Source organism: Python bivittatus, unplaced genomic scaffold (genome assembly GCF_059951505.1).
Source record: "Python bivittatus isolate LINGU-HERP-01145 unplaced genomic scaffold, Pbiv_v1 ctg000210_np1212, whole genome shotgun sequence".
NCBI classification, from domain to species: domain Eukaryota; kingdom Metazoa; phylum Chordata; class Lepidosauria; order Squamata; family Pythonidae; genus Python; species Python bivittatus.
Window position 1 is genome coordinate 4,051,936 of NW_028277053.1, and position 11,519 is coordinate 4,063,454.

The window sequence follows — 11,519 nt, forward strand, 5'->3', positions numbered from 1 at the left end:
ATTTTCCATATATAAAAACTAGAATCCCTCTCAGAATATAAATGAATCTGGGAATAATATTCATTTTGAGAGCGTTTGCCTTTCCCCAAAAGGTGAGGTTTAATGACTCCCGTCTATCAATAGCTGGAAGAAACTTCTCTCTATATTTTATTTACTGATGTCAGAAGTTGTGTGTGCTGGTGGATTAGATAAAGAAGCAGTTTATACTGAAGCTGACACTCACACTTTAGGTGATGAGCATTAAGTAAGAAAGCAGCGAACTGCATATTCAGTCATTTTACGGATCCCCAACAATAACAGAAGGAACAGTTTTAGTTCAGTAGAAACTTTTTTTCTTCCTCAAAGCTATGTACCATATTCTGGTTTTCACTAGGTTTTTGTTTTCTCCTTTTATTAGTGCAATAATAAAAGGGTTACCAATTTAGAAATAAGAAACAGTTTGCCTTGTATATTTTAAAACACTAGGTCTTATGACTGAAGGTGTACTTGAAAGCTGTGAGCGTTGTCTGTGGAGATCTAGAAAGCTAGAAGGGGGGTAGAAATGCAGAGTTGGTTTTGGGAAAGTCTTGTGCTCCAAGTCTTACGAGCTCTGATCACAAAAGCTTTTTGGTGGTGGTTAATTTCAGAAAGGGCTGGGCTGGGGGTGGTATTTTTGGGCCCCAGGAATGCTCCTTGCCTTCTATGCCAGTGTAACTCTGGCCTTGACCATAAGATCAGCAGCTCCCGCCTGCCAGTTTTCAGAGCTCATCCCGGGCTGGAGCGTGCAAGAGAGGCATGGCCGTGTTGTCCTGGGCTTGACAGCTGGGGGAAAAGATTTTATTTTCCTGCCTCCCTGCATCCCAAAGCAGCTGTGATTATTTTTTTAAAGGCCTTTTAGCATGCAGCTGGCCCTATGTGTAAAAAAACTGGTGCAGGAAAGGAAGGTTGAATGGAGCCAGGGCTGGGGGGCAACCGGAAGCAGTTAGTTTCGAAGACGTTTCTACTGACTGGTTTGCTCTTGGGGCTCAGCTGGTGGCTTTACCACCACCCGCATGCTCATTGTTCCTCCAGGCTCAGCCCAGAAATGGGAGCAGCTAAGGTTGGCCTCCAGAGAAAGATCTTTACAGGATTACTTAAAGTTTGCTGGCAGGTGTCCCAAAAGACATTCTCAGTGGTTGTCCCCGAGATGTACCACCCTCTCCCTTCTTCAAGGACAGAGTTCTGCAGTTTCTCCCCCTGGGAATCCTTTGGACACCAGCTGTCCTGCTGAAGAACTTCCGTTCTCCAGTCACAAACCCATAGCTTCAGAGGCCCTGTCCACATCTCTGGATGTCGAGGTGCCACCCAAAATTCCCTGAGGCAGCACAGAGTAGGGGTGTAAGGCATGAAGTCATATGCTGCTTTATTGATCTTCAGAGTGAGTTCCTGATAGGTTTCGGCAATATCTTCCCTTCCAAAGAATCTTTGAAAAAACTGAACTGTTGAATATGTTGGTCAGTATATTCCCAGTCGACCTTGTCTAGATTACAAGGCTCAGTAAAGTCCTGGAAGAAGGCAGTGGCAGACACATTCTGTACTGCTGCAGAGAAAACTGCACGGATGCATCAGAAAATGCAGCATCGGTTTTTAAAAGGGGCACAGCGAGATCTAGAAAATTATAGGCTGATCAGCTTAACATCTCTTCCAGGGAAATTGGTACAAACAGTAATCAAAGAAAAAAGGGGACTAGGCACAGTGAGGAATAAACCTTGCTGAAGGGAAATCAGCATGGATTCCATAAAAGTAAATCCTGCCTCATCAACTTCCTACTTCTTCATTTTTTTTAAAAAAATGATCTTTATTCCAGCCTTTTCTGACATGAAACTCACCAGATGTGATGGACTCTTGCTTTCTGTTTACGTAAATATAAAACAGAGTTGATTTTTTTTTTACAAAAGAAATTAAAAGATTTAAAAGGTTCCATCTATCCTCCTGATAACTTCTGACCTTAGTGAATAGCTATAATTCATAATGATTCATATTTCTGCTTCATGTCCAAAGGTGGCCTCTCACAATTTTATTAACCCAGCAGCTTACCAAATTAATATATTATGACACCACAGCTCTCTGGTATTTATCTGTACCGCTTTCTTTCCCACTAGTATAGCAAGTACTAATGTGTGTCTTGCAGCTTCACAGGCCTCACATTGTTAACAAGAAGCTCTTGATTGATTATTTAATAGGAAATTTACTGTTGGGAGAAAGCTGTCTACTGTTTAGAGGGAGAGAATAAGCATCTTTAATGTTAAGGGCTTCCTTTTTTTTTTTTTTTTTTAATTCTGGAGGTTTTGTGTGTCTGTTTCACTAACCTTGAAAGCCTTTTGTTGCAAAGTTCAGGAGAGTGTTGTGTCTTGTCTGTGGAGAGAAGAGCGCGTGATGTGATGCTGTCGGGGACCCCCCGCTAACGTTGGCCCTCATGTTGTGTTCTCTGTCCTCCACAGGGTGTAACTTGAAGATCTTTAACAACCAAGAATTTGCAGCCCTTCTGGCTCAGTCTGTCAACCAGGGCTTCGAGGCTGTCTACCAGCTGACGCGGATGTGCACCATCCGAATGAGCTTTGTCAAGGGCTGGGGGGCCGAGTACAGGTCAGCACTGGGTCTGGAGAAGGAAGGGGAGCTCTGGGAGGCCCCAGACCGCTGGGGGGGCCTTCCCGACTCCTCGGCTCCGGCGCCACAAGGGGGCAGAGAGGGGACCTGCAGCCCCCAGGTGTGACCCTCGAGATGGTGCAGGAAGGGGCTGCTTGGGCTGCCATTCAGAGGACCGGCTTCTCTCCTTTTCAGGGTGGCCGTTTAGGGAACTGGAGGGCAGGAGGGAATTTCTGCAGGGAGGTAGAGGAGAGTGGGGAGGAGGCCGCTGGCTACCCGGGGGGCGGGTAAAGTGGGGGCTGAACGAATGATTTGGGTTGTACCAAGTGGGGAAGGGACGGGACCAAGACTGCGGTCTGCAGAAGGAAAGGGCCTCTGCTGGGGGAGATCCTGGCCCCGCTTCCATGAGCTGCTGGGAACAGGCGGCCGCTGTGGCTTGCCAGGTGCCTCTTTCCATCGGAGCCCTGGAGTGGGAGTGGGCGCCCAGACCTCTCGCGTTACCTCTTGCAGCTCCTCCAGATGTCTGGAGTCCCGCTTGTTTTGCAGTTGGCTTGCTCCCCGGTCAGGCTGCTTCGGGTCTTGGCCGACGGCCAGGGCGTCTAATGAGCTCCAGATGTGCGTGCTGCATTGGGCGGGGCTGGGAGGCCTCGGCCCATGAGAAGAGGCAGCCGCCCGGAGCACGTTCTGTGCTTGTGCGGCGCAGCTGGCGCACTCGTGCTTGCTAAGCAGGGGTCAGGAGGACCGTGTATCCCTTGGTCCGCATCCCAGGACGGGGCTGCCCCCCGTCTTCAGTGGGGGGGAATCTCTCCTTGGGCCTTTCTGCTCACGTGTCTTCTGGGCGGTCACTCCGGGGCAGAGCAGCTTCTGCAGCTGGTTTAGAGTAGCGCTCTCTCCCCCCCGGGTGAAGGAGGCTGGGCGGCAGGCAGAAGGGGCTTCTCTCTCTCTGATTAGCCCAAAGGGCGTGGCAGGACCTTCGCAGAGCCATTTCCCCAAAGGTGGCAGAAGGTGGGGAGAGATGCTCTTGGCGCAGGGCGGGCTCAGCGTTTGGGCTGGGGAGGAGCCGCTGGAGTCCCAACAACCCCAGCATTCCCTTTGAAGGCATTTCAGGCTCCAGGCCTTGCAGAATCTCACCACAGGAGAGCAACTGGGTGCTCAGGTCCCCTTGCCCAGAGGGTGGCATACAGCCCAAGCATGGCCTGCCTGCCTGCCTGCCTGCCTCCCTCCCTCACCAAGAGCTCTTTCTGATCAGAGCAGCCGGCCTCCTGGCAGGTACAGTGTGCAGCTGGTGCTGGATCAGGCTGGAGGTCCTCTTGGTCTGGTGCCTGAGTCACGTAGCGCCAGCCTGATCTTTCAGGAAGCTGAGAAGCAGAACAGGGAGCTGATAGCCTTCCCCCTCTATTGTTCCCAGCGGCTGGTATTCAAAGAATGCTGCTGGTGATTCCTGAGCTGTAGATGGCCATCAAGACAGCCCCGGCGCTCCTGGACGTTGTGCATTTGTCTCTCAAAGTCATTTGAACAGCATCCGTCACAACATCTGATAGTAGCAAATTTATGGATGTTAAGAAGTCCTGGCTTTTATCTATCCTAAATCTCACATCTTTTAGTTTCCACAGATTACCCCAAGTTTAATGCTGTGGGAGATGGGGAGAAAAATATCCCTGTCTGTATCTTCTCCCATGCGTGAGATGAGATCTCCCTCTTGAGATCTTCAGCTTAGCATGATGCAGTGTTCTTCCTGATCGGTAGAAGCAGAGCAAGTGATGCGGACTTTAAAATAGCCCGCTTTGGTTCAGTTGTCCCAGGGAGCAAGTGGATTGCACCAGCGGGCAGAAGTAGAGGTGTGCAATATTTGGATCCAATGGCAAAGGTGCTTTGGATCTGGCACAGACATCCTCACTGTATCTATTGGCCAGTCCTGAAAGGAGCTGGGAAAATGCCTGCTTGAGTTACACTGGGACTAAGAAGACAACGATGTGTGATTGCATCCTGTCAAGGTCTCTGAGATGCCTCCTGAATTTAAGCAGTCGTTTTCCTGCACTGCGCAGCTATCATGCAAGCCTAGGAAAAATGCAGTGCTCCTCTAAGGAGCTGCCAGTGGATACGGGAAAGATGCCCGTGACAGACCCAAAGCACCTTGGTTGCTTCAGACCTGAATAGTGCACACTTCTCAATAGGGATGAACAGATCCTTGGAACCATCTAGTCAAGCCCCTGACCAGAGCAGGAATCCACTCATTCCTTCTGATACCTGAATCAAGCAGGCTGTTTCTTTATTTGCTGGGAAGGCCTGTAGAGCTAATTTTGAGATTGGGGGAGCAATGAGCGAGATGTTGAGGTGGGACTTGTGGAAAAGAGTCCAGTCCTGAGAAAGAGGAAAGCATAAGAAGGGAACTCAAAAAGGTAACCCCACCTTGATTTTGTTTAGCATAAGTTGGGATAGAAGAAAACCTGGACAGGCTTTCACGATTCTGTTTTTCTGTCTTAGTACAATAAGAAGCATTCCTGGGGTCCCCACTGTGTTTCTTTCTTGACCTGGCCTGCCTCAACAGGGCTGAGATTAATCTGCTTCTGCTGATCAGGAAGAAGAGAGCTAATTCTGAGTTTTAGGTTCACCTTTTTTCGGTCCTGTCCTCTCCTTCTTCATTTCATCATGGAGATACATGGTCTTCTCTGTGTTCCCATTCCAGGAGGCAGACTGTCACAAGCACTCCCTGCTGGATTGAGCTCCACCTGAATGGCCCCTTGCAGTGGCTGGACAAGGTCTTGACCCAGATGGGCTCCCCAAGTATCCGTTGCTCCAGTGTGTCTTAAAGGACGTGGAAAGTGGAATCAGGTCAAATCTTGAGTAGGGACAAAATAAATCAGCCTCTTACTTGGTAATTTACACATAACAGAACGAAAATGAGCATTTAGGGTAGTGGCCATGTTCTTCCAAGGCCCAGTCCCTTCTTCTGTTCAGTGGAAGATCTTGTTTTGGCATCGTTGACATGAGCAAAGACTTCATAGCATTAATGTTTAGCAGATCTACCCAAATCTTTGAGATGCCCAGCCGGGTCCTACCATGGGCCACTGGAAGAGAGCCTTGGCTACATTGGCATCTTGGATTTCCAATTTAGGAGAGCCAGGCTGTAGCACGATGGCTCCAAGTCATGGCTTTGCAAGACATGGCAGCTCTTGGCAACAGTTCTTGGGGGGCGGGGGAGGCTAGAGAGCGAGGAAACGGTTCTGTCTCCCCCCTGCCCCTTCCTGCCTCTTCGTGCGAACATTTCCATCTATTAGCAGGCGTGGGGAGCTGCTTAGGAACAAGCAAGACGTCTCCTAACGTTTCTTTTTGAGCATTTGCCTTCGTTCTTCTCTGCCAACCATTTGCCAAAATGGGAAGGAGGGGATTTTCCTCCAGATCTGCAGCCACCTGATTGATAGAGCTGCCATTAAATGAAGATGCATAGCCCCAAGGAAGAAGCGGCCACTTCTTGCACATGGAAACAGTTGCTTGAATTGTCACTGTGATCTTGGAGCTAAGACCACCTATATAAGAGGCAAGAAGTGTCACCAGCTCACCCTTCATCCTTCAGTCCATATTTTAAGATGCTTCTCTTTGGGACTTCCTTGGATCTTGCCACTTTCCTCTGGAAGAATTGGGCTCTTGGCATTGCCAGCTCCTGTGCTGTCCTGCTGTGCTCGTGATTCTCTCTTTTAAAGATCGCCTGAAGGACTCTGCGCATCCAGACGGGGAAACTTTTGGAAAAGTGCATTTGCCAGTCCTGCTCCCAAAGCCACCTCTCAGAGCATCAACGGAAAGGGACGGGGTGGAAGAGGAGAAGACAGAAACACAGACATGCTCTGGAGCAAAATCTGCCAGGAGAAACTTAGGCGCCTTCGTCATCAATAGGATGTCCTTGGTCATTTGACTAATCTGCTGAAATGGATCTTTTCCTCTCCATAAAATAAGAACAGCCTGACCACATTACAGTTCCAAGATGACTTAATTGACAGTTATTACTGTTTTGATTCTCGGTAACTAAGGAGCTGTAAACAGATTTGGAGGCATGCTGACTGTTCTTTAAAACAGTTGTGTGTGGGTGTGCGTGTGCAAGTGTTCTACAGTGGCCAGTAATTCTGGTTAATACTCTTGATTGTGAGGGCAAAATCTGTGTGTGGTGTCTTCATGATCAAATTCAGAAATAAGTGTTATTTATGCAGGTCAGGACCCTCTGGAATTGTGCAGAAACTTGGACCTACTTCTAGAATCTCACGTCTTAAAAAACAAACTCAGCAACCAATCCCCAGAAGCTGAGAGTCTCTTATTTTCCCTCAGGAATTGAGCAGATTTTAACTAAAACCTAAAAAGCTAAAATAATTCCCAGGTACCTCATTTGAGACACCTGGTGGTAAAGTAACTCAAGGAATAATTTAACTGTATTGAACAGGTTGTATGTCTGTTCAACATGGCAGACTGGCAAACATTTGGGAATGCTGATAAGAAATGCCATTTAAATTACAGATTAATGTCTTGACACGCTGTTTAAAGTTGAGTATTAATCTCGCCACCCTTCTGAAACAGAAGTGGCTCCCCATCATGTATAATTGGTGCAAGACCAGGCTGTACAGACAACAAGCCACTTAGTGGCTTTTAAAGATGTGGGTGGGAAGAGAGGTGTCTAAATGGCTTGCTCTCCCTCTGAGTAATTATGAGCAGCGTCTGAAACCTAGTTGGGTTTTTCGTAGGGAACTGAATGCTTGATTCACCCTCAGAAATCAGAGGAACGCAAGAGTTGTCTTAAAAGTGCATTTATAGAATTTTACCCTGAAAGGATTCAGCTGCACACAGATAGACAAATAAATAAATTAGAAGGACAATTATAAAAGTCAGCTCCCTTTTTGCATGGGGGAAACCATACAGCAGTATTCAGTATGGAATATTTGAATTTCAGAAATGCTTTTAATAATTCAAGGAGAGAAAGCTGGTTGTACGTGTGTTGTGTGCATGCTTTTTGTAAAAAAAAAAAAAAAAAAAAGTTGTCATAGCCATTGTGGCTGGTAGGGAACAATCAATCCAAAGACATTTTTGTAGGCGTTTTAGTGTAGATTTTTTTAGCACCCAGGATGAAATATTTTGCTCCAGTTTCTGTACAGTTTTAATCAACTAGCCACTGGTGTGTTCTAGCTCGCTGGAAGAACGGTTGCCATTTTCCCCAACCTTGTTTCTTCCAGATGTGCTGGGTATCAGTTCATATTGTCTCTGGCAGCTCTGAGTGCAGACATCCTGGCCTATTGGATAATTTTAGAATAGCTAGGGCTTTTACGGTGAAAACTAAATTTCTGGAGACGGAATTCGTTTTCTTTCAAGTTCTGTTCTTGGAACACTACATTTCCACTAGTTTGAGTGGGCCTTCTTATGTTGAAAGATCTGGTAACCCAACCAAATTATAATTGGATGGTTTGGCCTCCCAGTTCTGTCACATATTCTGCTTTTGATAACTTATTCATTGCTGGAAGGATGGATGATGTAGAGCCCATTCTAGTCTACAAATGAACAGTGAAAAAACTTCATGGTTTTAAAAGATAGTTTTAAATATATAGATCTATATTTTCCTATACAACATATTAGCCACTTTGCACAAGTCAGATCTTATTCCTTGAGAGCTCCTTTTTATATTCAGTTACATGTGATAAGTCTACCGGGTAAATCCTTTCCCTGCTCATAAAGTCTTTCCACAATGTACAAAACAGATGTGCGATCAGGGGTTTTAGAGTTCCACATACGGGACACGTTTCTTTAGAAAATGTCTCTTGGTTTCAACATTCAGCGGAGAGGGGAGACGTTTTCCATAGAATCCAAATGTCGCTTCGGACAGCATGGGACACCAAACCACCTAAAGGTCCATGAAAAATAGTTCGGCAAAATTCTCAAAAGCAGGTGAAACAGCTTCAAGGTTTCAGCTGAACTCTTTGCCCTATGGATAAAATTGGAAATGCTTGCGGGGGATCTTCCGTGAGCCAGATAGTCTTGTGAAATTAAAAATCCCACCCTAAGATTGGGTTTATTGATTGTGCTAAATCACAGTATGCATTATTTGATTGTGGCTTGGGATATCCAAAACCACCCATTGTGGCTTATTCAAAAAAACACGGTTTAGCTCTGTATGTGAACTTGCTGTGCTGACTATTCAGGTGCAAAAAGAGGGGGGAAACCCTCAAACTGATGTTTGGTAGTGTTTTTAATTAGATTTTAAAATGCCCAGATACTGCCATACAAAAAATATACTCAAGTGCATTTAATTTTCCCCGAGCTGCATCCATAGAACTGTTACAGATATTCCTTGTGCCTTGTCAAAGGTTGCCTGATAGAAATTTGGAAATGGTGCAGTTCTGGCTTCCCGGGCTCATTTGTGGGGGGAAACAGGTGCCAAGTCAGGTGAGCTTTACGTTGCTCAGGTGTGGGCCTGACCCCTTTCAGCTCTGAATGGGACCTGCTAGCACGAATGCTAGGCTGCATTCATAACACCAAGCCATAACATGGTTTGCTTTGTTTTAAGCTGATGTGTTAAGTCATGGTTTATTCAACAAAATGTGATTAAGCAAGGCATAGCACAACAGTGTGTGAACCTAGTTGTGTTCTGCAGGTAAAAGCCAGCTTAAAAGGCCACATAGCAGACTTTTCTGACCCCATCCTTGCTACCTAAAATGAAAATTTGCAAAAGAAGCCATACAAAATGAAACTCACACAAGTGCCAAAATCTTGAAAACTCTTCATTTCTGGCTGGAGCTGCACTTTAGAGAAAGACTTGGTTGTTTCACAAATTTGGGTTCTGAGTGCATAGGTATATCTTTAAAAGGAAGCTGGAAGCATTGCTGTATAGAAAAGTTGTGGCCTACTGACCAAATGTTCATGCGAGGAGCACAAGAGGTGCCTTGATCAATATTGCGCAAAGTATAGAATTGTTAAGATAATAACACAAATCTCCCCGTCACCTGCCCTTTCAAGTTTACATAGATGCAAGCTCCCCAAAGCTTGGGGGATCCTGGGGCACATGCATTGTCCCGAAGAAGAGGCTTTATCGCTCCAGGTAACTTGCTTTGACTTTGAAATGCCCCTCCTTGCTGCTCTTCTCTCAAACGTGACTCCGTGCCGTTGTCACTTAGAAGAGATCACGAATGCTTGGGCCTTGTTTGTGGCGGGGTGTCATTCCATGCACTGCTTTTAAAGCATTGGATGAGAACCACTCAGATTCCTCTTCGCAGCACGTGAAATTAATTCTCTTGGTATTCGCAGGGGCTGATCTGTTAACAGGGCACCTGTGGATTCCTGGCGTGTACGATGCGTTTTGGGGCTGGGCCCCTGTGCAGCCTGAAGCTCTGCCCCCATGGTCAGGTGATGCAGCACACACATGCGTCTCTGTGCGCAAAACCGCGTGGCTTCTGAACTTTTAACTTGTGCAGGACTTGGACACTAGAAGCGGCGCCCATGACTGGAATCTCCCGGCTGCGGAAGCCTTCATCTCTCCTCGGTGGACCGGTCGTTAGCTGACCCTGGACTCTTTCACGTTATGCGGCTGCTGGCCGGCATGTCCAGATGGCCAGGACTGACTCTGACTTTGCTGACCTTGGTGAAACTTTTTTTTCCTTGTACGATAATGAGCCAAACTGCAGGGTGCGTTGTTTTTGCTACAGACCCTTGTAAGCAGCAGCACCACCACCACCTTACAAAGAGACTGAAACTAGGCTGGTGGCGGTGTTAGGGGAAAAGAGGCTACTGTAAGCTCTGCAGCAAAGGGATATGAAGGGTAAAACTTCAGGGATGATCCTGCAGAGGTTGAAGAACTGTCGAAAGCGGTGCCGAGATCAACTCCTACGCGACTCCTCTTGCCGGTGCTAGTTTGGCCTGGACAGGACAGGACAGGACGCTGGCGCCGTTTTAAATGCTCGATGGGCACGGGTGGCAGGAAAGAGGCTGGCAGAACCACAATTTGAATTTTCTAGGGTAGGGTAAGAAACTATTAGCCTCTCCAGTAGTCAGCTTGGAAAGTGTGGCTAAAATGTTTTAATATAGTTTTAGGTATATATTTATTTATGTAACTAATGTAGTAGATTCAACCAGATGCTTAATTTTGCCTCAAGACGGGGGAGGATTTGACAGAGGTATATTTTCCTATGTAGATTCAGACAGTAGAAAATAATATAAATGAGAGACAGAGGACAGTCCAGCCATTATCTTCAGTAGCAAAGCACTTAATTTCTGCTGGATTGGGCCTGCCCATATCCACCTGCTTCTCTGTTGCCCTGGATAACTGACACCCTTGGGGTGCACGGCCTCCGTGCGTGTGGTGCTCTCTCCGACATGAGTGGACAATGCCGGTTTGGTGCCAACCTCATTGAGATGAACCTTGGTGGGGTGACTGTAGGGCCAGATTTCCCCTCTGGGGACCTCCCCAGCTGTGCCCGACTTGCAACTGCCAGGATTCTTGGTCAGCCGGGTTGGCGCTGTTGGCACCAAGGCTGGGCATTGGGAAATGGCAATTCTCCAGCAGCAGGGGAAGCTGTTCTACACGCTTGCCTGCTTAGCTAGCACCTTCATGCAGAAGAGCTCTTATCCTGCTCTCTTCCCCTTCCGTTAGTAGCCATTGATCCCTGGAGGCTGTTGGCATCGAAGGCACGCAGGTATCCTTCCTGCCTTAGTTGGAAGTTGTTCCGCTCTTGGGTTCTAGAGAAAAAGTGGGTTTCTCTCTAGCTCTTGTGAGACATTCTTCACCCAGTGTTTTGTACTTACGCTGTAGATTGCTTCTTGTCTGTTGGCCTTTAGCTTATCTCTATTAAAAGCCTGTAACATCCATGTCCTGTGACTTCTTAGGTGAAATTTAAGTCCTGGGATTTTTTTTCCTCCTTTCTAATCAATTTTTAAAAATCTTCCTCCCC

At 46.9% G+C, this 11,519-nt stretch overlaps 1 protein-coding gene across 5 annotated transcripts in view; it reads left to right on the forward strand.

Moving 5' to 3' along the window:
* Nucleotides 1-11,436, forward strand: part of SMAD3 (SMAD family member 3) — a 63,524-nt gene extending 52,088 nt beyond the window's left edge. For 4 of the 5 annotated variants that reach the window (XM_088139213.1, XM_088139215.1, XM_007430146.3 and 1 more), the window contains exons 8-9: nucleotides 2,460-2,604; nucleotides 5,291-11,436. In XM_088139213.1, the coding sequence (XP_087995339.1) occupies nucleotides 2,460-2,604; nucleotides 5,291-5,414 (269 nt within the window). In that variant the 3' untranslated portion in view covers nucleotides 5,415-11,436. The remainder of the gene's footprint in view (nucleotides 1-2,459; nucleotides 2,605-5,290) is intronic. The other variant, XM_088139214.1, reaches the window with a different exon arrangement.
* The last annotated feature ends 83 nt before the right edge of the window (nucleotides 11,437-11,519 follow it).